At 39.1% G+C, this 27,444-nt stretch overlaps 1 protein-coding gene across 5 annotated transcripts in view; it reads left to right on the forward strand.

The window, feature by feature from the left end:
• The window catches only part of TP63 (tumor protein p63), a 229,370-nt gene that overhangs the window by 168,822 nt on the left and 33,104 nt on the right, over positions 1–27,444 (forward strand). For all 5 annotated transcript variants that reach the window (XM_027587687.2, XM_027587688.2, XM_027587689.1 and 2 more), the window contains one exon: positions 26,708–26,894. In XM_027587687.2, coding sequence (XP_027443488.1) covers positions 26,708–26,894 — 187 coding nt within the window. The remainder of the gene's footprint in view (positions 1–26,707; positions 26,895–27,444) is intronic.

The raw sequence follows: 27,444 nt of genomic DNA on the forward strand, positions 1-27,444 counted from the left end.
AAAACCCTTGTAATTTCAAAATAAAGGATAGTTATTTAAATCTTCTGTTTCAGGTTCCTTGGCTCCCGAATTCTTTCTGTGTCCATTAAACATTTCAACTTGAATTGATGAGTCACCTTTATTATTAATTTTCCACCCAGTCTTTGATTTCAATATAAATCTATTGTAGAGGATAGTTTACGTAGGCAGAAAGTTCCACACTTTCCAGAAAGTTCTTTTTGAGGGCATTTCTTAGATTATTTTTTTAAGTAATGGTTTTATTTGTACGTTTATAATGTATGGATCATTTTCATTTCCACGGTATCATTTGAGGCTCACAACAGCATCTAAGTTCAGGGTCGTTATCCCCATCTTCCTGCTGAGGATGAGGGCACAGAAGTTCACAGGTGAAGTGAGGAAGCCGGGTCTCCAGGCCACCAGATGGTGGAGTTCAGGCTTTGTTTTTGGTCATATGCTCACTGTAGAGTAATGAGGTTATCTGTCCTAATCTGTACTGTTTGAGCCCCCCTCCCCCTTCCTAAGCTCACTTCTGTATTGCAGGAGCACTATCATTAAACGGGCATTTGGCCTATAAGTGGTAGGTTTTAACTTACAACACATAGGGCTGGCATTTTAATTTTAGGCCTAGAACTTGGTGTGCCATGAACGTTATCATACTCTCACTAGGGAACATGAATCTTTAGAACATGTGAGCATTCACATTTCTTCTTGTCATTGGATTTTACTAAGTGAATAGCTAATGAAAGTTAGCTTCGACTTCTCTGCAAAGGGCTCAAAGGGCTAAACTATTCTTATAGTCAACCCCAGGGACCGGCAGAAGGACTGCTCTTAGAGCCAAAGTCCTGCATCCAAGGAGGTTGCTCAGGCCCAGCTTTCCTGAGTGTAGAGCTCAGGTGCCGTAGCTCTGGTCCAACTCAGGTACAATAGCTGGAGCTGGAGACAGCTTACCAGCTAAAGCCAAAAGTAGTGACTTAGTAAAATAAAAAAGCTCTTTGCTCCTTCCTTCGTTTTCTAATAAAATATAAGGATTGACTTACATTTTTACCTCTGGCGGTATAGTTAATTATGCTATTCTCCTGTATATGGTATTATGGTGTCAGAATTTGGCAACTGATGAGCAGCTTCAAAATTTAGATGATGGGGGTAAAATTGGTAGTTACCATCTATTGAGCATCAGGCCAAGAACTCTGCAAGGCACCTCATATTATGGTAACTGATTCATGCAACAATTCTTCATGGTCAGTAATTAATACTCACATTGTACAGATGCAGCCTTACTTCCCTCTCTAGGCTTAGGGTTATCTAGCAAATCAATAGCAAAGCTAGGCTCATAAATTCAGGAATAAATGACCCTTGAATGAAAGGCCCTTTCTACTAGTGTCTTGACTTTTACTCTTTTGTGTCTGTTACATTTTTGCCTGCTTAAATTTAAGTTCTTCTAATGGGATCAAGAAAGTAAGGGCAAAGGTGAGCTTCCCTTGTTCCCTTAAGGACCTTCCCTTATTCCCTGTTGGCAAACAATAAATAGGATCAGATTTGCTAAGGCCCTCCTTCATTCCTGGTTCCTTTAGTTTGCTCCCATGTCCCAGCCCCTAGGGTGGGGAAATAATATGAGCTTCCACTCAGTATAAGTTCCATATCACTCATTATTTAATTTCCTTTCCATTTCCCTGTCCTACTTAAAGCAAAGTATGGTAGGGGGAGCAGAAGTGATGATAGTGATGGCATCAGGAAGAAAACAGGGTAAATGAGCAGGAGCAAATAGACACTTCAGACCAGTATGTAAATAAGTTCATCTCTAATGTAAAAAAAAAAAAAAAGAACATCGTGCCTTTGGCTTGAAAACTGCCTTCCCAATTTGTGAGCATGTTTAGGATTATGTAAGTGCAGTGTCTTTAATAACAAGCACAACACCTCTCACCCAAAGAATGCAAAGTGCTTCGCAAACAGTGGAACTCACAATTACCCCTGTGATCTAGGGACTTTTTTTTTTTTTTTAATGCTCTATATTACAGACTGGGAAGTCCACTCAGGAGATGTACTGATCTGTTCATGTAGACAAAATAGATCTACGACTAAACTCAAACTCCAGCTTCCTGTCTTCTTAGAAATAGACCACACTGAGAGATTAATCTTACATCGAAGATAGCAGTGTTCTCTGATTTTCTCTTTTGTGTTTTTTAAGAAGGGAAACACGAATTACAAAGTAGACATAGTTGCATAGAGGGTAGATCTTAAGAAAACATTGTTTAATTAAGACAATAGTACCTGTTTCCCTAAGAGAGAGAAGCCAGATCTCTGCTCCACCTGCATTTAAAAACTACTGCAGTTTTAACAATTAGAAAAGATTATTCTTTTTCATTCTGCCATTTGTCAGCACACGAAGAACCCCTGAACTTGGAGTGGAAAATATTTTATTCTCGAAGTTGCACAGGAAAGAAAGACTTGTTATAAGAAGATTTGTTCCGAATGTATGTCTGCATATATTTAATTGCAGGTAAAAGGAAGAAAACAAATGGATGTGTGTGCATATGTGTGTGTGTGTGTGTGTGTGTGTGTGTGTGTGTGTGTTTGTGTGTTGCAGATAAAACAGAATTGGAGGGCTAGGAGACATGACAATACTTGTAAGGTATGAGGAGACAAGACCAGAGGCGCCGGGAAGCTGGACTACTGTGGAGTGCTGGTTGAGACTTGTCTTTGCCCCATGGCCTGCAGCGTTTATGTAGAAATTGGGGACGCTTTTACTCGTTCCAAAGCCTTACCTGATCAGACCTGCCCAGGTTCGAGTTTGGGAAAAAAAGTGTTTGAAGTAAACAGGTAAATTACTCACCTTAATGATGTGTTTTACTGGCACTGACAGTGCTTTGATAGTCTGACAGATTTTTTTTTTTTTTTTTTAAGTTTTGGAGAGGAGAGACTTGGGGGAGTTTATTAATATTCTATTCAGAAAGCATAGATTCTGATGTTCTGGGGTCAGGGTGTGGGGAGGTGGGCTTTGTGCCGGTCAGGTTTCGTGAGGTTTCTCCTCCTTCTCATAATGTCTAAGTCAGGGATTTTTCCATTAGGGATTTCTACCGAAAATCAAAAATAGGTGACCATGTAATCTACATAGGTCTGTGCATGTGTCTCCCCAGTGCTGCTGCTGCTCTTCTCACAGAATAGATTCTTTCCAGCATTTGGGCTGTGAGTTCCAAACTTGGCAGTTTACTTTCATCTATGGTGGTGATTAAGACCATAATCCAGCTGGTTTGATGGGAGAGTTTGGTGTACCAAACAGTAACACACCTCCTCCTTTTCTTCATTGGGAGCACAAAACACAATTCTAAAATCTCTGCACCTAAATCTCTACTCAGGATGGGTCATTTCTGAAGGGAAAGTGTTTATTTTGACATTTGTCCAGATATAATAATTAGATGCTTACTTCATAAATTTGTTTTTCATTTCTTGTTTTAGGAATTTTTTTTTTCCCTAAACTGTGAAAGGATACACATTTCTCAACTTCAAGGACTGAGAACTGGATCATTCATTTCCAAATATTTTAATCTTGACTGAGATAGAATTGGGTGGTCTGGTCCCATGAAAGGAGTCTTAATCTGTTATGCCTCTGATTCCCTGTGACCTTGGTGGGATCCAGACTTGTGGCTAGATTAGGATCCCACACATATAGGGTTTGAGAATTAAATCCCTTTGAGCTTTGTTTCTCAGATTCTATATAGCTTAAGAAGCTACGTGCAGGCTGACTTGTATAGTCTGAAAGAATACAGATGGATGGTTCAAGTTCATAAACTTCAACTCCTAAAGCTAACAGACTAAAAGGAAGAATAAATTATCAGTTATGAAGGCCTTTAAAATCGGAGACCTTTGCCAACTCTTTCTCTTCGTTCTCTTATTGGGAATACCTTGAGCATCTTTTCTTTATCTAAGTCCTAACTGGAAATGAATCAGTGGCCAGTCAGATAAATGAGCAGAAATACTGACTGTGTGTGTATATACCAGCCTCCTGGTGTCTCAGCTATAATGAGAATAACGAAAGCATTGCAGTACATTCATAAGGCAATGCTTAATCCTTGTTCTGTTAGCAACCATTTGTCTGTAACCAGAGTAAATCTAGGTTCAGACTATGAGGAGATGTTCCATAGAAGTGGGCTAAGGAAGATTTGGCTTACTAGTCAGATATTACTATAAGCATGTCTGTCTTTGAAGCAGGTGCTCAGAATGCACATTCCTTTGGTTGAAAGGGTAGTGGTTTTTTTCCATGAGTATTTACTGTTTTCAAGAGAGTTCACTCTTGGTTCTATCCATATTCCACATTCAAGAAAATGTCAATTTTGGGAGAAGAGCTTTATTTTGTTGTTTTGTTTTTTGTTTTGTTTGTCTTACTTGGTTCTTCTAAGGAGATACATCAAATGAACATGTGTGACTTCGAATGTCAGAGTATCTGGGGCACCTGGGTGGCTCCGTCTGTTGAGCATCCAACTCTTGATTTTGGTTCAGGTCATGATCTCAGGGTCATGGGATCAAGCCCCACGTCAGGCTCTGCACTCAGTGTGGAGTCTGCTTGAGATTCTCTCTTTCCCTTTCCCTCTGCCCATCCCCCTGTTTGTGCACTCTCCCTCTCTAAATAAATAAATAAAATCTTTAAAAAAAAAACAAACTGTCAAAGAATCCCTCTTCTAAGAGTAGATTTTGTTATTTCAGTTGGCAGATGATATGAAACTGAATGGGCCAAAAGTGTTGGAGGTTTACAAGAATCACCATTTATTAATGGCAATCCTACGTAAGGAGAATGAAATTATTTAAAAACACAGTTTCCAGCATTAGGACTAGTAGACAGTTGGAAAATATACCTCTTCTAGGGTTGGACGAACCAAAAAAGTTTTTGCCCTGTGACCTGTAGAAATAATGACATTGATTAGCCGATGATGCTACCATCTCTCATCTCACGCCTCCTTGGAACCTAGAGTCAATGGCATCCAGATGATTTGGTTTTGTCAGTATCTCTCATTCCTACTCTCATTGTCCCTGTTTCTCCAGTGAGCCCATATACCTCTGGCTCAGCTGGTGCACTCGTTTCCATCCCTGCCCCTCCCGCCCTTGCCTCTTCAGGGTCAGACAGAGGGATCTCTCTAACACACCGCTCAGATCAAGGATCTTTGTTGATGACTGCACACTGACCTCTAAGCACATCATGCTCTGATCAAAGTTGTTCCTTTTTGGCCCAAACTCCCACTAATAACAAGAATCTCTTTCTGTTTCTAAAATGTCTTCTATTTTTCAACACACACACATATATATTATCACATTTAATCCTTAGGACAAACCTGCCAAGTTGGCAGTTATTACCCTCACTTCTCACATGAAGAGTTATGTAACTTTTCTTGAGATCTGACACCAATTTGATGCCGAGGGAAGCGAGCCTTCCGCCTCTCTGAGTATTGTGTTCCTCACAGCATGCTGTGATTCCAAAAATATATTCTGCCCCACCACCAGCAGCGATAGTTCACGGTCATTGGAAGACGATGTTTGTTTTGTTTTCCCACCCCCGTGCCTGGGTTCCTGCTGTCTCTTCTCTCCAAAATATTCCCCTCTCTCCTCCCTCGTTCCTACCTGCCAGAATCTCCTCTATACTGGAATAAGGTTAGCAAAATGTTAATAACTGTTGAAGGTAGGTGACGGGTTTGATAAATTTGAAAATGCCAAGAAGATGTCTGTATGTCCTTCCCAAGGAGGGTTGTCAGATTTAGGGGAAAAAAAAATCCGAGATATCAAGTTAAATATGAATTTCAGATAAACAACAGAAACATGAATACATGGATATACTTATGCTAACAAATGAATCCTTGGTTTTGAAATTTAATATTAACTGGTGCATCTGGCAATGCTATTCCCTGCTCAAGCAACAACTCTTTAAGCAGAAGTGAATTTTTCATCCCTCTCACCATACTGGGTTCAGCATTAGTGAGGTGACAAAATGTCTGCACATGCCTTTAAATACAGGCTGAGCTAGCACACTTGTCTTCCATAGCCTTTGGGACCTCTTTCCCTCTCTTCCTTCTTTCTTCTTCCTTTGTGTCATATCTATTTCCTTCCTCTTTCCCTTTCTGATACTGTTCACATTTGTTCACAAGGACAACTGTTCTTAAGACATTTGTTTGATTATTTTTCTTGTTCGTGCTAAAACATTTTAATAGATATGTTCTATCTCCACAGCACCACTAAGACAGTTCTATTGCATCCTATTCCCCATTGGGGCTACTTAGAATATTAAATTTATAAGGAATGCAAAAAAAAAAAAAAACCGCAAGATGAAGCATGTTTTCATCTTAAACAAATGAACTGTAAAGAAATAGGAAGTAACATTATGATAAGCTTTTAAGAGGTATTGCAAGTAGAGGAAAGGGTTTGTTTACATCTCTCCCCACCCTCCACCTCCTTCCCCCAGCCCCAGCAAACACAGACACCTACGTATTAGTTGGCCACACAGTCCCTAATTATCAACCATGGAAATAGACATCTCAAAATTATTTTAGTTCTTATGGATTTTGTTAAAAAGGGGAAGGAGGACAAAAGTTTAAGACTTAGCTTAAAGGTATTAAATAGCAGATCTGATCTAATTTATTGAGTTACACCTTGCCTTGGCAGTTTCCTCCAGTACCGCTAGGATCTCAGTGTTCCAGCATGGTGACTTCCTGTGCTTATCTGGAATTAAGAAACTTCACAATTTGCTTATATGAAAGAAATTAATCTTGTCATTGTTCACTTGGAACCTTAGGGGCACCTGTAGTTGAAGCATCGTGTAAGTCCCTTCAACTTTTCACACATTCATTGTAGCCCACTTAAAAGCCCCTGGTACCTTAAGTGTAATTAAAAAGGAGATCCGCAAGTAGGCCTCTGTTTATGTTTTGAATTCCATTTGATATTCATTTGCCTTCTTTTTCTTTTAAAGATTTATTTATGGGGTGCCTGGATGGCTCAGTCAGTTAAGCGTCTGCCTTCGGCTCAGGTCATGGGCTCTGAGTCCCAGGATTGAGCCCCACATCAGGCTTCCTGCTCAGTCTCTCTCTCTCTCTCTCTCAAATAAATAAATAAAATCTTTAAAAAATAAAAAAAAAAAGATTTATTTATTTATTTTAGAGATGAGGGGAGTGGCAGAGGGAAAGACCATCTTAAGCAGACTCCAGGCTGAGCACGGAGCCCAATGCAGGGCTTGATCTCATGATCGTGAAATCAGCACCTGAGCCAAAACCAAGAGTCAGAAGCTTAACTGGCTGCACCATCCAGGCACCCCTACTCATTTCCCTTATTTTTAAATCCCATTATATTTACACCTGGGCATCCATTTCTCAGAGGTAAAAGGAAGGAAGGATATAAAATATCAGAGTAATAATGATTCTCAACAGTTGTTGGTACTCTTTCATGGAGAGATCTAAACCTCGGCTAATCTGACTTAGTTTCTGTCAGAAGGACAGTGCATTAGAATTGCAGTTTAAATATTGTTAAGTAGAAGCACAAAGCAGAAGCTGTACTGCTCCCCCCAACACAGAGAGAAAAACAAAACATGATGCATTATTCCGAAAGAGAATTAAGAATCCAGTTACCTAGATTTCGGTTACAGTTGGAAAACTAGCCTTCCAGTGTTTTTTTTTTTTTTTTTTCTTTCTTTCTGTCTCTACTTTTTCTTCTTTGTTTCCTGATTCACCCCAGAAACATACCTTCCTATTCATTAGCTAGGTCTTGAGTCAAGGTTGTTTTGAAAATACTTTGTGTCACTAAAATGATGTTGCTGGTCGCTGGTCTAGCAATAAAGCTGCACAGTGGAAATGACTAGTGGTACTAAACACCGTGATAACCATGATGAGAGCTGCCATTTGTCATGCACTTACGAGGACCTAGCATGGGCGTGGAAACACAGCCTGGCTTCCCCCATTCAGCCCTCACAACAAGCTCAGATCTCCTACCTGGGAGATGAGGTATTATCTCTATCTTGGAGATGAGGAGTTTGCAGCTCCAGCAGGCTGCATCACCCTGCTAAAATCACATAAGGATTTGTAGCAGGTCAGACCATGTCTTCCTTAGCACCCTGAGCTGTGCTCTGCAGGCTAGGAACAAGGGCACTGCCATCAGGGGGGACCTGGAGTTGAACCTGGCCCCGCTACCTTGTAGCTGTGAAAGATTGGGCAACATGTTTAACCTTCCTGAGTCTCAGTTCAGTTTTCTGGCAAATGAGAGTCCTCATATCTCCTCCACAGGTTACTGTGAAGATTATATTAAGAATTTAGCAAAGTGTCTAGATTAAATCATGTTCAATTAAGTATTAGCTTGTTTTTTTTTAATGTACAGCAAATGTATGTCCTACTTTGTACATCTGTATCACCAGAATATTCAGATATTTGAATATTTGAGCAAGCATTGGGAAATTAGGGATGACAAATGCTGTGGTTCACTGAAAGGTGCAGATCCTAAATGTTTCTTTTTCATGCAGTAATCCTCAAAACTATAGATGTCTGTTCATAAATCAGTCCACTAATTGAAACCTGAACTTGGGAGCTATGCAGTTATTTTAGGAATGAGTTGTCTATTTTTCCTTCTCAATAACTTTCTGGGACTTTAAAGCCAGAAAGCACTTTGGTACTTGTGTTCTATCCATTTTATTTGTATCTTCATTTTATATTCTGTTGTTTGTCTGCAATATTTATTTATAGTAATCTTTCCTAAATGGTAACTTTCTGGAGAGTAGGGACTTGATATCCGGCCCTTCCTGTCCTAACATGTAGTAGAGTAACTTGAATACAGCAAAGTGTCCATAAATGCACAGGGAGACATCATGCAATGTGCCATATGATGTGTATACATGCACAGTAGGTGCCCTCGATTTGAAAACCTAGATTAGAGGCTTGACCTTGTCTTCTACCCTTGTTTTGTTGTAAGAAGACTAGTTTACCTACTTGAGCCTCTGATTCCTCATTGACAACAAGTGGAGAGGGATGATTTGCTCATAGAGTTAGCTGAGAATTAATAGTGTATATGAAAGTGCTCTATAAACTGTTAACGACTACACAGATGGTGAGTGACAGTGTCATTTCTGGAATTCAGTAGATGCTGTTACCCTCCACACTGTCTAGATATAGCCCCCCTCATCTTCTCATAAGCCTGGCCCACCTAGCCTTCCGGTAAAAAGAGTATCCTTTAGATCCAAACAAATTACCATGATTGGAATAGAGAGTTTACTTTTAGGGTTAATTTACAGATGAAACGTCAAAACAGGCAATGAATCTAATGAAAGAGAACTAACAGGTTTGATATTATCTTGCAAAGGGTACCTGGGCCACTATGTAGGTTTAGACCTGTAAGTGTGTCCAGCAGTGACAAGTTTCTAAATGTGTTTCTGTTCACTGCAAAGATGCAGCCTTCAGCAGGGACCAGAGGGTGAGGAACTATACCCTGGGAGTCATTTTGAAGGCGAGCACAAGAGTCTGTGTGGAAGTATAGACAGTGACCTTCAACTCTAGCATCCAGGGGCTGAAGAACAGCCACCAGGGAAGGACTCCTGCTGGCTTGAGATCCACTGTGTGAGGCATTGTCCTGGCCCAGGGATAGGAAACATTCTTGGTGGGCAGTGACCTGAGTTCTGAACGGGACTGGCACCTTTCTGACCCAATGCTGCTTTCTCCATATGCAAAGGTAGTGGCTAAGGAAGAAGTGGGGGCATCAGATTTGGACCCTGAGTTTGAGAGAAATCCCAGGGCTTTGCCGGCTGTTGGAACAGTGAGTCACCCTGAGGGGGAAGGAAGACACTTTCTCACCCTTAAGGGCAAATGAGGGCTAACATCCAGAGCAGTGCCCTGGAGGGTAGCCTGGTTAGCAGGCATGCTTCTGCTGGCAGTGGAAGGGAAGCGATGGGTGGCACAGATTGTTTCTTATCTACAGTGTGTGTTGGCTCCCAGGAAGCTCCCCGATATGCCCACCAACCTGTGCCCCAGATAACAGCTTCTCAGAGAGCAGTGGTATAGGAATGTTTTACAATGAAAAGATCGTAGGTGTCATAGGCTCTAATCCTGTCTTATTACTGATGCCTGGTGTGACCTTTCCCCTGAGTTTGCTCTCTCATTTCTACATTGGGAAGTTACTAGATATGTCCAATGGGGTGCCCTGTCCCGCAGGGTTCCTGTCGTCCAGGAATCCTGCTAGAAGAATTGTTACTGCACAGATAGTCGTATCTTCCTGTATTGCTGGGGAACGTCCGGGTTTGTTTTACAAAGGGACGTGGAGTATGCACGACACGTAGTCGGGAGGTTTGTTTGCAAGTGTTTGAGCAGTACTGAGAAGAAGGCGAATTGCCTGAGGTTCCATTCTCGGTCCTAACATTTGTTGGAGTGGTGCTTTAAACATGTGAGCCCCAGTCTCTGCACATGTGAAACAGGAGAGTCCCCTTACTACATGAATCTCCTCTGGGTTGTTGTGACTTCAGGAAACATTGAAGGTAACATTTATTGAGCACCTGCTGTATACCAGTCACTCTGACAAATGCCTTCTGGTGTCTGCCTTGTGAAGGTAACTGCAAAATGGTATTACTGGTCAGGCAGGGTTGGCAGGGTGGCCCTGACAGGAGACACTAAATGAAAGGTCATTTTACCCTCCTGGGGAGATACTGTTGCAAAATTACCAATTAGGTCTGTCAAATCTTTTTAAACTGGCTTTCCAAATTCATATCCTCAGGCAACTAGAACCAGGTTGGCGGGCTCCACTCCCACCCCTTCCCAAGGTCTGTGCCAACATGCTGCCCTCCAGAAAGGGAGGCTGAAGCTGCTTCCCAGGCCAGGCCAGTGCCCAGGGCTAGCCGCCGAGCTGCCTGTGGCTTCCCAAAGAGAGGCTGCAGGGCACATCCCTCCCTACCACGGTTTTGCTGCTTTATGGTGTAGACTGAATGTCCCATCCCCCCCCCCCCCACCTGCCGGGCCCCGGTGGGCTGCCGGCTGGTCTTCATGGTAAGCAGGTAACAGACAGCCCACCTGCTTGATGTCAACATCTGTGGGCGCGGCCCTGGGAAGAATGTGCCGCTCCCAGCCTGGGCTCAGGTAATTAATCCCCACAACTGACAGGTGGCAACAGGCGGCCCTTTGGCTGGGGCCATCAGGAAAAGTGCTTGGAGGAAGGATTTTTTTTTTTTTTTTTTAAACTATGAAGCGCACAATTCGTACATGTCTGGCAGCGAGACGACTGTGGCAGGAAGGGGAGACAGGGAGGAGAAGTTGAATACCTTGCCAGAGGACTATGGGGCCAATTTTGGGATCTCTTCCTGCCCAATCATGATGATAGATTCAATAGGATATGGTGGCCAGGGATCTGTTTGCAAGCTTACTTTGCACATTTCCCCTTCCTTTGAAGTAGATGCACTCCCAAGTGGAATGCCTTAGTTGTGAATGAAGAAGTTGGAGCCCACGAGGGCTAGTGATTTGCCAAAGGTGATGCAGGAAGTCGGTGGGCGGGCAAGTGGATAACTAGAATCCTGTTCTCCTGCCTCCCTGTTGACGATTCTTTGGGCAATATTTACTGCCCCATTACGCATGTGAAGCTTAAAAATGGGGTGATAAAACTCTGGTGTAGTCTCGGGAAGGAAAACCAATTGGTTCTTGAACGATGTTCTGATTTTTCACCTAACCTTTTTCTTTTTTTTTTTTTTTAAAGATTTTATTTATTTATTTATTTGACAGAGAGAGAGAGAGAGAGAGCACAAGCAGGGGGAACAGCAGGCAGAGGGAGAGGGGGAAGCAGGCTCCCCGCCGAGCAAGGAGCCTGAGGCAGGACTCGATCCCAGAACCCTGGGATCATGACCTGAGCCGAAGGCAGATGCCCAACCAACTGAGCCACCCAGGCGCCTCTCACCTAGCCTTTTAAAGTTGACCTCTCAAGAGAACACCCCAACCCTCCCCTAAACCATAGATATGCATTCACTTTCTGTTTTTGTTTTTGGTAGTTTGATACATCATCCATCATAGCCATGACAGAACATTAACCTGATGTTTGTTTAGAGTATATTTATTTAACTAAAACCTTTAAAGTGATCACTTTTTAATTATTAAAAATGGAAAAAAAAAACCCTCTCTTCCTAAAAATGAGATCTGTAGTATTTCTCAAGTGAGTTTATTTATAGAAGACAGACCGGGAATATGGTAAATAATTAGCCCATACAATTATATGTGAAAAGGTTATTCAATCTATTTCAAGCAGATCATACCAAAGCTGTATCTGGCTGGCTCTTTCTAGCTAAGACTGTTTTTGCATGGTAGTGAGTTAGATAGTTATAGTGAATTTTCTGAAGCCTCTTGATCAAAAATTATATTTTGACCCTAATATTTTTGTTTTCAAGCATCTCATTTCTGCCCCTTATTAATCTTTCCCTCTGCCAAGTCAGTTGCCAGAATTTTATTTTGTCCTCTTTGGGTACCCCATCTGTTTTATATGGTTTTCTTTTCTACCAATTTCAATTTTTGCTTTTATCATCCTCTTACCCTCATAAAAGGGGCTTTTTAATTTGGCAATTCACAAGAATACAGTTTAGAAAAGAAAAAAAAATTTGAAATCACTGAATGCTTTACGATAACTCTGACTAAATTCCGATTGGCTTTGCACTTGATAATTGCTATATTTGGATGAATAGAGTCTTGACAGCTTTGGGGCGTGCCCTTTTTTTCTTGTCAATTATTTTAGGTTATTTGAAGTAGGAAAGACCCCACCTTTCACCTCTTGTATTCTTTGAACTCTCTGCAGATTAGAACCATAAACTAGAAGCACACCTAGCATTTCCTGTTAGTGAATGGTGATTGTCTTTTAGATTATTTGTAAATCTCGTTATTTTTTCTCTTATCTTACTTTCATCAACCCACATTCATGCAGAAGGCCAGAAAAGTTGTTGGTGTATTTAAGCCTTGGCTTAGGTTTTCCTCCCTTTTAAAGACCCAGCCATCCTCGCAGTAGGTAATTTGGCCCTGAGTGTTAATGGACCATGCTAAGGTTTATTCTGTGGGCTAATGACCAATAGGTCATAATACATAGGTACATAGTATTGAATTAGAACAAAACAGTAAGACCTTTTCTCTTAGCATGATGGCATGCCAGATGTGGATTTATCTGCAGGCTGCCACTGTAGTATCAGAATGGCTTTGACACTATCCTGTATATCCTACTGCTGCTTCCCTTGAGGATGGATTGAGTAGTGAGGTGGGTTTTGTAATTATTGATCTATTTATTCCATGGAAGCTTATTCCTTCCATATTCTTGGAGATCTGTAGGTGAAGTTAGCCTTGCAATTTGGGATTTGCATAGGGTATGGCATTTCTTCTGGGAGAAGTTGAGAGACTAAGTGTTTTGTTTTTCTTCCTGATGGAATGGAGAGAGGGAGGGTCTTTGTTGCACCTTTAGGAAAGGGAGCTGTTGAAAAATTATGCAGGTGTGTGCTGATATTAGCTGGCATCTCTATGCATTGTGATACTGAATTACTAGTCTGGCAGCCAAGAGCATGTAATATAGTATGTCTACTGAGGCAGGTGGTGATGGTGGGGTCGTAGTTACTGGAATGCTTTTCTCCCCACTTCTCTCTGCAACATATTATTAGTAAAGGAGCTGAATTTACTCTTGTTTTCCAAAATCCCCTGGAGTTATTTTATTTGAACATGATATTTGGCTTTGTGCAGTTCACTCCTCAATATGCCAAACCTCCTCCCCTCCTTCCCAAAACAAAACAAAACTTAGGCAAAGCTTGCTTTTCCATTTTGTCGGGGATATTGTATAGCAAGAAAGAGGTTAGTTCATTTGTTAGTTTTGAGGCTCCTCTGTTCCATGACACTGTAGAAATACTTTGTTCATACAGATGCTCAGAACTGTAGAAGAGGAAATTTGGTTGAAGCCCAACAAAATATGTGGCTTTTTGTCTTAACTCATAGGCTAGCAATTCCTAGGAATAAACACACTATTGAATGTGCATACAATACATCAGTATAGACATCAATTGCTACTCTTTTTATATATTTCTGATCAGAAAGATTATTAACACTCTGTTTTCCAGATTCTTTTTAAAGAGTTACTTTGCCAGTATGAACCTGGTAACTGGATTCTCCAACAGATTTGTACCGGCTCATAAAATATTCAGAATAGAAGAAACATAGATCATCTAACAGAGTTTCCTTGTTTTCCCCCCATGGGTGACTATTAGCTCGGTGTTTGGGGAGATCACGTGAGTTGCCTGAAATTCCTCAGAGACTTGAGTGTCCAAAGTCCATGACTTTTTTAATGAGAGACAATTACTTTATCTTTGGAAGTAAATTCTTTTACATATGCATTCTCTTCTTTTCCCTTTTTTTTTTCCTTTTTCACTATCACAGTATTTCGTTTTCTAATTTTACATTAAGATTTACATAAGTTTAAGAGCCACAAGTTCATGTGCTGTCTTACCTAGAACCAATTCTACCCCATCGGGTCCTAGATTTGATAAGGCAGCAGGACAGTCCACTGCTGATTTATCAAATCTAGGACCCGATGGGGTAGAATTGGTTTTTAAAACAGTTGGTGGGCATTTCATGTTATTTTTTTGTTCAAGATCCCATTCTGAAAATATACTTACAATTTAGGGAAGAAAATCTCAATTCCTAGACAAACTTATTTACTAAACTAAAAAGCATGGCATATTGAGGCAAAGAGCAGTATGGAATATCCTTGTAATCTTGTAGGAAAGTGGTGCTTGTATTTTATTTTTCAGATGAGCTCTGAGCCTTGTACTTGTTCTCCTAATCCTATTGCACATTTCTGTAAATCCACTCTGGTACGAAATATACCAGTTCCATCTGGGCCCCATACTCGGAGTGTTAAAACTGCATGGTGCATGGGAGGGAAATTGGCCTGTGTGTCAAGATGGTCCTTTTTGTTGAGTATGTTTGAGCAAGTCTCTTTCTCCTCTAGAGCTTGGATCCTTCCTCTGTAGCTGGAGGGGCCCAACCAAATGATCTCTCAGCTCTTCCTGATCTAACTTTGTAAGAAAAGCTTAGCCATCGTATCTTAAACTAAAACTGCCTTGAACCAAGTGATTACATAATAGAAACTGAGAACCAAGTCCTTGGCTTACAATGTCAGTTTGGTTTTGTATGGAAACTCAGTCATTGGGGTATGATGTCATTGTAAAAGTATTAGCTTTCCAGAAGTAAGGAAGTCTGAGTTCACCCCCACATTGCCTAGATTTAGTTGTGCAACCTTTAGAAATCATTTCTTCAGGGATGATCCAAAGGACTAGTACAGCTTCACTAACTAAAAGAGCTTCACGTTTTGCCTTGTGTCCCTCTGCTTTTTCTTCAGAACATATATTACCCTTTTAGAAATAATTTATTTAGTGTCCGTTCTCCCTTTAAGCCAACTCCCTTAGCCTAAGGGATACTGCTGGTTCCCTGGAACTCAGAACAGAGCCTACATGAAGTGGGTGTTCAATAAATATTTGTTGAATTAATGAACCAACTTCATTAAGTTTTATAGCTGAAAATTGTGGAGAGAAAAAGGTTTGGACAAGATCTGCTATAATGTTCCTTCTGGATTCTAACATCTTATTTCTATATTCTCTGTCTTCTAAAATCGTGAGTATGCAACAGTTTTACAGGTGCTGCCCATATTCATTGATTAAAGTTTTTATTTAGGAAATACTTCAAGCCTACAAAAACACCAAATAAATTTGGATACCTGAGTTATCTACCAAAATGCTAAAAAACTTCATGTTGCTTCAAATGTATTTTTAATTTTTTAATGTATATATTTATTTAAGATTTATTTAGAGAAAGAGAGAGAGGGTGAGGGGTCCAGGAAGGAGCAGAGAGGGAAAGGAAGAGAGAATCTCAAGCAGACTCCCCACTGAGAATCCATCTCACCACCCTGAGATCATGACCTGGGCTGAAACCAAGAGTTTGGACGCTCAACCTACTGAGCTCCCCAGGCACCCTTCAAATATATATATATATTTTTAAAAATGTGACATAATAAAGCAAAAGGTCTCCCTCCCTTCTGTCTCATTACCCTCTCTCCTCCCAACTATTAAATTGTAAGAACATGGATAAATGTTGAAAATATGGGAAATGACAATAGATTGCTGAGATTAAATTTTGAACAGTGTAGCTTAAGTAAATTTTAAGGACACATAAAATTGTATCGTATTTACTTATGAATCTATCCATGTGTATTTAAAAAATATATGGAAGCAGATAAGCCAAATCCATTCATTTTCTTAAACAAATGAATCTAGTAACTTGACATTATTTAGAACTTAGTGATTACTAGCAGATAAATATGAACTGTGTGATTCATTGTAAATGGCTAACATTCAAACTTCAGGAGATTTTTATTATCTGACAACAACTACTTCCTGACCAGGTTGAGAGACTGTTTTCACAATGTTCCCCAAATTACTTAAACTACATTAAATGCTTTATGTGGAAGATCTTAGAAATATGAGGCTTCAGTAATAATCATAATGCATGAGTTTATGTTGGTCTTTGCAGTTGACTAAGGCTTCCCATATCCATTCATGATTTTTCTTCTCCACTCTAAAAGATGCATACTGTATGTTCCATTTTTTTTTTTTTCCTATTTTATGTTGGTGAGAAGTGAAGTGACTACATTAGAGACCCAGGGAATGAGAATTTAAATCTTGTCTCTTCACTCCTAGCTCAGTAACTGTTGCTTACAATTGATGGTGTTGGGTAAGAGTCCTTCTCTAATGCTCTCGGCTTTGAGAACTAACCCCTTTCCTCTTTCATAACGAAGTTGGCTTATTAATCCCAGTGTTACCTCATGTTATTTTATTTTCTTTGTCCAGAATTAAAACTAATTTTCTTTTCTTTTCTCTATTTGTTGAAGAGTCCACTGACTAAGCCAGGTCTCATTTTACTACTGACTCTTTAGGGAGTCCTAAACTAACTCTCTCATTCATCCTTTGATTTTAGAAAAGGGATAAGCAAATAACTGGTATCATTTTTGCAAGCATCTTTTGTTCCAATGAAAAACAGTTCTCAGTCTGTTTTGGTGCGTTTATGATGAAAACCAGAACACTGAGTTTTAGTAAGTCCCCAAAATGTCCTCCATCTTTCACCTTTTCAGTCATTTGTATTGCCTTAGCTTGGGCCCTCCTCATTTCTTGCCTGAACACCTCCGGATGGGTCTCCTTTCTTTCACTCTGTTCCAGTCTTGCTCCTACCAGCTTTGCTTTACTTAATACATAGAACTGGCTAGGTTTTTTCCCTGCTTTGCCATCCTTAGTGATTCTTCTTTGCCTGTCGGTAGAGTCCACCAGTTTCTTGTGACACCCAAGGCTCCTCAGAATCTGATAGCTGCCTCCCTAGCTTAGCCTCATTGCTTTCTACTCTGCCTCTCCCCGTCCTGCCCCTCCTCCTCCCACCCTGCCCCCGCCTATATTTCAGCCATAATTAAAGTCTGTCTGCTTATATTCATGATATTCTCTATCTATAGAAATGCCTCTCTGTGGAAAGCTCTCCCATTCTCGTTTTCTTGGGTATACCATCCAGCTGGTGAATAACTTGCCCTTAAGGCCTAGTTTAAATATCACTACTGCTATGAAACCTTTCTTCTCCAGTGGGATCCATTTGCTTTTCTCTTTCTCTCTCATCTCCAACCAATCTGTCAGCATATCTGGTTAAAATATATCCAGAAACCAACTGCTTCTTGCCAACTCTACTGCTGGTCTAAGCCACTCTCATTTTTTACTGGGATCACTTGCAATAGCTTCCTTACTGATCTCTCCATTTCCATCTTTGATTTATGAAGTCTGTTTTTCACATAACAGCAAAAATATTATTAAAGTGAAAATCAGATCATGTCCCCTTCTCAGACCTCTCCAATGGCTTCTTAGCTCACACCAAGGAAAGCTGCAGTCTTTCCCTGGCCTGTAAAGCCTTATATGATCTGCGCCCCATATGTGGTCTGCTTCAGATCTTACCCCTTACCACTAGCCTTTGCTCACTGGTCTCCTTGACAGACATACTCATCCCAGGACCTTAGCACTTGCTGTCTCCAGTAATTGAAACATTATTTTCCTAGGTGTATACATGGCTTACTCCTGTGCTTCCTTCACATCTTTTTTAAATATCAATTTATCAAAAAATCCTTCCCTGATAACCCTTGATGGGTGCCTGGGTGGCTAAGTTGGTTAAGCGACTGCCTTTGGCTCAGGTCATGATCCTGGGGTCCTGGGATCGAGTCCTGCATTGGGCTCCCTGCTCACCTGGGAGTCTGCTTCTCCCTCTGACCTCCCCTCTCTCGTGCTCTCTCTCTCTCAAATACATAAATAAAATCTTTAAAAAAAAAATCCTTCCCTGATAACCCTTGATAAAATAGTATCCCCCTCACACCATACTCTCCTAACCTGACTTCATTTTCTTTATAGACTTATCAACATCTGACATAGTATTTATTTGTTCATTTTAGAATATTAACACCTTTAGAGCATGGACTTTGCTTTTGTTTCTTGCTGAATTTCCAGACCTGAAACAGAGCCTTGAATATAGTACTTATTCAATAAATGGGAAATTTATTAACAAGTAGTTTATTTCTCTCTCCTCTGTAATCCCATAATATGTTATACATACGTCTGCCATACACAGTGTATTTGTGTTGTTTGTGTTTTGTTCTGGCTCTAAACTGTGAGCGACTTGAAGGTAAGGCTGAGTAAGCTTTTCTTTCAATTTATTTTATGTTTCAAAGACTGTCCCACAGTAAGGATACATAAGTTCCTGCATTCCAGGGTTTTTAATCCTATTTTTCTCTGTTCCTCGTACAGAACCAAATACCTGACATTGTGTAGTATGTGCTTAGTAAGTGTTTGATAATTATTGGATGATGTGCAAGTAGGGAAATAAATAGATCTCATGCCTACTTTACAGCTGATTAGCAGATTCTAAGATAGAATCTTAATTTCCCACCAAAATACTATGAATTACAGAAAAATGCGTAACTAAATTTGACATTCATGCTATTGGTAGCACCCTGTAGCACTTTTTAATTTTTTTAAAATGTTCATGGAACCAAATTGAAAGTTGTCAAAGAGACATGAGGAATGCAAATACTAGCTCTAGCTATACCTTATGTTCACATAAAACTACAAAAGCAATTAGAGACCTATGTCAAAAAACAATGACAACCAAAAAGAAGAAGAAAGTAAAAGAACTAAGTATAAGGGAACATCATTTTAATGAATCAAAGGAAGCAAAAGCATCCTAGCAACCAGGAAAAAAAAAAGTTTAAAAGATTGCTTCAGTACAAAGCAATAAAACATAAGCACTATAAAGTTAGGAGAAGAAAAGAATATACCTAGAACAGCAGACTCTGATGAAAAGATGACTGGATAAGGTAAAAAGGGAGATTAAGTAGATAAGGAGCGTTTGAAATGCAATAGAAAATTACAATTATTTGTAGTAGAACAGACCAGAGCTAACTCTAGAAAACCCTACACTATATATGATATGGAAAACAACCTTGACAAGCTTTCCCAGAAGGCAGACAAAAGGAATAAATGCTAACAGTTAGTGTTTGAATATATAAAATGTATGATACAGAATGCAGATCCAAAGTAAGATTTAGATGTTTCTTAAAATTAATGAGTAGAAGAAACAAAAATATAATAAAACAAGAAAAGAAAAATTATATTGAGTTATGTTCAAGCATGTAAGTTGAAAGAGCTCACCAATTCCCAAATAATTTCAAGAAAAAAAAATTAGAAACATTCTCACTTTTTTTTAAACAAAATAAAGAAGGAAGCAAAATCCTTCAAGGATCTAGGGAGAAATAAGCACCTTATCTAGTTTAAGGGAAGAAAATTCAAATTGACCTTGGACTTCTCTGTAACATTAAAATATGCATTGACTCAATTATCCAGTTTCAAGGGATCCAACTAAAACTAATGTACATCCTAAGGATCTGTGAATTAAAATATGCTCAGCATTGTTATTTTTAATATTTTAAAATTAGAGTAAAATTCATATTCTATAAGAAAGGCATGATTAAGTAAATCATTGTATGTCTAATACTGTAATTGCAACCGCTTAAAATTATATTTTTAAATTAGAACACACTCATGATACATTAAATAAAAAAGATACCAAAATGTTTGTTATGTTCCAGTTTGTATAAGGGTGTGTGTGTGTTTGTCAGAGAGTGTTTGTGTGTATGTATGTGTTTGTATGCATAGGAAAATGTCTAAAATGTTAATGGTGTATATCTCTGGGTAGGGGAAATATGTCATATATTTCCTTTTTTTTCAGAATTTCTATGTGCACATGTTTTTATAATTATGAAAAAACAGACAACTTTATGGAAAAAGAAGTTGAGGAGGCGTTTATAAGTTTTTAATCCTTCATAACTACTTCTAATAGTGACAGCACTATAGGGAGAGATACGTTATATCTTCAAACATAAAGGTTGGAATGTATAATGTCCACCCAAAGAACTACTGGAAATTCAATGCAATGGACTTGCATCATCAAAGAAGTTCTTAGATATAGGAGATTCTCTTTTCAGATATAGAATCAACTGGCTTCTTCCTTTGATACCTGTAAGGAGAAAAAAACCTAGCTAGAGATAAAAATAACCTTAGAACAGCAATTAAAAAAAAAAATCCATTTAGAATGTTAAGAAAATGGTGCAAAGGGGAAATAAGTTAAAGCCAGAAACAGAACCCATTAAATAAACGTAAGTCTTAGAGAAAGAATTATTTTTCTCAGGAATGTAAGTGTGGTCCCTTATTATATTGGATATGAAGACTAATCAGACCTCCAAAAGAAATGCTTCATATGTTCCTCCATATTAAGGATATATTAAAATGTAATAGATATAGCTAAAGTGCTTAAGAGGCACCTTTGTAGAATATACAATGTAGAATGCTTATATTAGAGAAACATAAAAGTCTAAAATCAATGATCTAGGATATCAATTTAAAAAATAAAAATAAAGCAATGGCAAACTGAACTGTAGTTCAATTTTTGCAGTTAGGCAAGAATAAAAATTAAAAGTCATGCATATTGGAAAGGAAGGAATAAAACTGTCTTTACTCACAGTTAACATAATCATCTATGTAGAAAATCATAAGATAGCTACAAAAAACTGCTAGACTAATAAGTTTAGCAAGGTGATAGGATGCATAGTCAATATACAAAGATCAATTATGTTTTTATATACTAGAAAAATAAAATTAGAAATTAAATTTTTAAAGTAGCATTTAAACAATTTTTAAAAATACTGAAGGAGCTAACAAAATATGTGCAAGATTTGCATTATACTAAAAACTATGAGACATTCCTGAGAGAAATCAAAAGTTCCTAATTGGAGATATATACCATGTTCATGGATTAAAATACATAATATTGCTAGTATATCAGTTCTTTTCAAGACGACCTATATATTCAAAACAATTTCATCCAAAATTCTACCAGGCATTTTTGTGGTAATCGACAAGTTGCTTGTAAATTTTAAATGGAATTTCAGAGGACCTAAAATAGCCATAACAATTTTGAAAGAGAACAAAATTGGAGGATGTAGATTCCCTGATTTTGAGACTTCGCATAAAGTTAGAATAATCCAAACAGTGTGACACTGATGTATGAATAGACATATAGGTCAATAGAAAAGGGCAGTGTCCAGATAAAGATGTGAACACATGTGGTCAATTAATTTTCAAAAAAAAAAAAATTCTGAGGCAATTGAACAGAGGGAAATGATTGAGATAAACTTTTCAACAAGCGTTGCTGGACAAATTGGACAGCTGTTAGAAAGAAGAAGAGGACGAGGAGGAGGGGAATTGACTGAACAATAGGCATAAGACTAAATGCAAGAGCTAAGACTATAAATATTCTACACGCAAATAAAATCCTTCTGACATTGGGTTAGACCAAGATTTCTTAGGACACGACAAGCATAAGCCTTAAAGGCAAAATACTGATAATTCCTCAAAATTAACTGTTTTGGAAAAGCACCAAAAAGTGGGTAAAAAAGATAAGCTGTAGGCTGGGAGAAAGTATATTTTAAAAATATGTATCTGATAAAGGACTTTTATCTAGAATATATAAAGAATTCTTTCAACTCAAATTAAGAACACAAGCAACCCAATTAAAACAATTACAATTTTAAAAGTTTAAAAGATTTGAACAAACCCTTCCAAAAAGAATAGTAAATAAGTATATGAAAAAATGTAAAATAAATATAAATATATTTATATTTTTAATTATATGACTTCTTTGTATAAAATAAATACATTTATATTTTTAATTTTTTATTAAGTAAAATGTAAAAATCTAATTGATGGATATGAAATAAGTGTATGAAAAGATACTCCACATCATTAATCATCAGGGAAATGCTAATTTAAACCATGCTGAGAACCATTACATGCCTGCTAGAATGGTATTAAAACTGACAATAGCAAGTGCTAACAAGGATGTGAACCCTCTTACATTGCTGGTGGCAATGTAAAGTGGCACACCCTTTCTGTAGAACAGCTTGGCAGTTGCTTATAAAGTTAAGCATACACTTCCTGAGCAATCATACGTCGAGGTCCCTATCTGGAAAAATAAAAACATGTGTCCTCAGTAAGATTTATATATGAATGTTTGCAAGAGTTTTATTCATAGTAAATACAGACTGGAAATAATTGATGTGTAGATAAATAATGAAATTCCACTAAATAATAAAATGGAATACCGATACATGCCAAAACATGGATGAGCCTCAAAAGCATTATGCGAAATGAAAGAAGCCAGGCACATAAGATTATATACTGTATTGTTCCATTTCTATACAATTCTAAAATAAGGCAGTGAGAGAAAGCAGGTAAATGGTTGCCTAGGGAAGGAGTCAGAAAGAGGGTTAGCTATAAAAGGGGCAAAAGATAATTTTGACGACTGGGCTAGGGGACATGGTTATATAACTGTGTACGTTTGTTAAAAGTCATCAACTGATATACTTAAAAATTGGTATAATTTATAGTAAATTATACCTCAAAGCTAATCGATTAAAACAAAACAAAGAAGAATACATACCCCCAAGAAATTAGACCTTAGAATTAAAGAATCTCAAGTCAATGTTGGGAGCAGTTTAGAGGTAGGATTTTAGAAGTCCCAAAGAGAAAGAGAGAGACATTAAAAGCAGCCAGATGTGTTCCGCTTTTCACCCTGTGCCAACTTGAATTACCAGTGTATTCTGATATCTTGGCGTAAATCAGATTGCCATTCTCTTGTGATCCTGCAGAAGACTGGAAAATTGATGGAGATAGAGTGGCCATTTGGTAGAGGATAAGGGAAGTGGGGAAGTCGAAAGAATTACGAATACACCGTAGGCCAGGGAGCCCGAATTTAATGCTGGAAAAATATTACACATCAGCACAGATTGAATTTGCGACCAGTGAGGGAAATAAAAATAGCAGAAGCTTGGATTTGTAAAGAACCGAGCACACCAGGCTGCCTCAGCCCCTCTAGTTACTGAGCAGCAGGCCTGCTAGTTTCACCAGAAGCAATGATCAAAATGGGTCTTGGCCCTGGTCAGATAGTTAGATTGAGTCAATATGAAACTTTCATCCTTAAAATTGGAATATGTGGTCTGCAGTACTAGATGCAGTCCGAGCTGAGGGGGGGATATCTAAATTGTCCAAGCTTGGTGTGGAGAACAGAGGAACAACATGAGTCATTCCAGACAGGGAATGGTACGATTGAATTGTGGGTGATGCATGTATGGTGTGTTGGAGGCGTTAAGAGGTTTGCATGGAGAGAACATGCGGTGGGAAGTGAGTGTGTTTGGGGGGGTGAGGGGAGGGAAGGAGAGATAGATGGGGTCAGACCACAAAGGGCCTTAACAAACCATGGGAAAGATCAGGGCCTCCCTCATGACTTGCCCTGAGCTGTAATCAAGAGTACTGACAGACCGCTGGTACTGGACTCCAAGGTCGGCTTCCTCCTAGTCCAGTATTTTTTCAGTTCTATCACTTGCTGCAGCTCTCTGTAATTAAATGAGCAAACATTATTACACTGAGAAATAAATAAAGAGGAATTGTTGATGGTGAGTCAGCGACTTCTGAGCTTGTTTTAATGTTAGAGAAGATTGTATACCTTTGAAGTTGCTTCAGAGTATAGCCATGCTGTTGGGGATTAGAGAAAGGTAAAACTGCACAAATTTGCACTGCCCAGCCAAGAGAAATCAAGACAAGGGAGTGTTGTTACAGGGCTGGGATTAGGACTCTCCCATGCTGGTTGCTAACCAGCTCTTCTCTGTGACCTCAGGCAAGTCCTCTGTATGCCTCCGCTTTCTTATCTATAAAATGGGGATAATAATGCTGATTCATTATCTGTTATCTGCAATTCTGAGATCCAAAGAGCTCTGAAAACCAAAAGTTGCTTTGGTTTGGTTTTAACTTCATGAAGTTTGTGACAGACTCATTTGGTGGTGAAATCTGGCCTGAACTTTGAAGCTCTATAGTCATGTCCCAGTTGGTGTGAATAGTCATGAATTCTGAAGAAACGTTAACATTTGATTCTGGGGTGCTGACCTAAATCCTGCTGGAGGTGTTTATAATATATGCTATATGAACTCTACTCCCTTTCTAAAATCAAAACAATTCTGGATTCTAAAATATCTGGCCCCAGGGGTTTCAGATAAGAGACTGTATCCCTGTAATACCTTCCCCATGGGTTTGTGTGAGGAATCCATTTCTGACAGCAGAACTCAGGAAAAGGTAAAGCCATTATTATTTATCATTATTCAGACTCAGAAATGAGATTCCCCTCTCCCATCTCTGAGAACGAGTGAGGGTAACAGCTGATGAAGCCTACATTTATTTAGTACTCTTACATTTTAGTCTGTCAAGTTTGATTGATAGTATATCAATCATTGGAATGTGTTTTGTTTTCTTTGAACTGTCCCACTCTGAACACTTATCCTTCCTTTTTTTTTTTTTTTCCCATCTTTACATACTTGGGTAGGTGTCTTATTTGCCTTCAGATGACAAACTTATTTTTCAGTCATTTTTCCTGAGGTGAATCTTAAGAAACTCACGCTTAGGTTATGTATCTCCTAACTAAAACACAAACGGCTATGCTTACTTTCTGAGCATTCTCAGTAAAAGTGAGTTCTTAACGTACCTTAAGGCAGTGTCTTTGTTTGTAAAGTCATTAGTTAAAAACACTAGCACAAAAATACTCTTCTACTTTTCATTCAGTGTTTCCCGAGTAGAATTTTATTTTTGTGGTCAATTCTTGGCATGCTCCCTATTTCCTCAAGCAGTATAAAACCCGTTTGCTGTGTCTAATCCTTGACCTGTGGTCATGGAGAGCTGATTATGCAACACACTTCTCACAATAGGAAATTTTTAACTGAAAATTTCATATACTAAAACCCTTGGGATAAAAAGAAAGATTAAATAAAATATTTCAAGAGGATGAAATAAAGCAGTTACTTTTAAATGAACTTTTTAGTCAGACATTTGCCTTTAGTCAGAGTTAGGTTGAAACATATCAATAATACATCTCTTTGCCACTCTGGCTCCTGGTCCCCAGTGTCTTTCCCCTGGAAGACCATTGCTGCCAATTTAGGATGGCAACCTGTGTGTGTGTGTATGTGTTTACCTTTGTTTGGGTAAGTGTTACTAGGTGCCCCACTCTTGGCTGGCTGTGCCGGTGCCTGGTAGTTTCACTGCAGCAGCAAACTGAGGAGGAAGGCAGTGATGGGGCATTGGCCCAGAGAACAGTGATGCTAAGGTTTAATAGAATGTAAGGATTAGAATGGAGACTTTCTACATTGGTTCAGCGATGGGGAAGGGAAGAAACACAGGATAGGAGTTTTTTCTTCTATTTGGTTCTAGGTCTCATGCTTTCTCCCCCTATTTTGTCAGTTCTACAACCAACCAACCAACCAACCAACCAACCAGCGAATCACTGAATTTCCCCTCCCTCAGAAGGAAGTGTGGGGAATACAAGTTTCAATCACTTATGAGTGAAGAGATCTGTATCTTAATGGCTTTTGCCATCATGATTTGTGCCATTGCAACAGGCCAGTCCTGTTCATGAGAGTATAGGACCAAATGGCCCCTATCAACTTTCACATTGTCTTAGGCTATGGCATGAGAATATAAGTGCGACCATTTGGGAAAACATTTGCTTTGCAGTTTTCTAGTTGGTTGGGCCTTGGGCAAAATCTCTTTACTCTCTGCTATATATTCCATCCTAATGTTTTCCCCCATAAATCCTATTTCCTCTGAGTCTCTCTAGAGTATTGTAAGGGCAGGTTAAATTATCATCTGTTTAATATCACTCAATATATGAAAACATTGTTTTTTTCCACTTAGTTTCTGGCATTCTGTAAAGCTGTTTGTGGTATGAATTATTTAAACCCCTCTGAAAATCAATTTCTTCATCCTAACGAGAAGATACCAGAAAATAATGACATCAATGTATTTTGATAAATGTGAACTCTTTTGTTTACAGGATTTTATTTAAAGTTGGAAAAAATGATTAATTTGCTTAGTGACTATAAGTCCTTCTGAAAAGATTGCTAGCTGTCATTGTTGGGAATGTAGCAGCCATTCGTAAATGTGCATCTATAGAAAGTGGACCTGTTCTGATTTGGAATGTAACAAGATCTCCTGTTGGTTCTCTCTTCCTGCCACCATCGGCCCATCTCTAAGCAGTATTCCACTGAACTGAAGAAACTGTACTGCCAAATTGCAAAGACATGTCCCATCCAGATCAAGGTGATGACCCCACCTCCACAGGGCGCTGTCATCCGTGCCATGCCTGTCTACAAGAAAGCTGAGCATGTCACCGAGGTGGTGAAACGATGCCCCAACCACGAGTTGAGCCGTGAATTCAATGAGGGTAAGAATTGGGATCTGGGGCTGTTCAGCTAAGCTCCTGAAAAATAGAGATCCTGTGGAGATTTTTCTTTGGGGTCCATCTACCTGGTTCCAAACTCTGCAATCTGAGGACAGCTCAGTCTACCTTTTTTGTCTAACAGACTATCTGAGAATAATGATAAATGCATTTATGGCTCCATAACAATTGAACTGTTCGTAATTTAATATTGGTAATTACTAGGTGACCTGAACTTGCCTCTACACTTCTACTGTTTGCTTCCTTTTTCTTTTCTTCTTTTTTTTAATGAGAGGGTGTAGGAGGGCCAACCTGACATTTGACCCATTCAGCCCAGGTGAGGGTAACCTTCAGCTTTAGTGGCTTTCTTAGAGTGGTGTCAAGGCTATACCAATTGAGATCTGGAGGGAGCATAAAAGGTGAGAAACACATACACACACACACACACACACACACACAAAATGGAAGAGGAAAGTGGGGGGGGGAGGAATGAAGATAAATAATAGACAAGAGGAGCAAAAAGAAGATCTAGGACATAAGCTGGGAGGGGGGACAG

This window comes from Zalophus californianus, chromosome 1, assembly GCF_009762305.2.
Source record: "Zalophus californianus isolate mZalCal1 chromosome 1, mZalCal1.pri.v2, whole genome shotgun sequence".
In the NCBI taxonomy this organism is placed as follows: Eukaryota; Metazoa; Chordata; class Mammalia; order Carnivora; family Otariidae; genus Zalophus; species Zalophus californianus.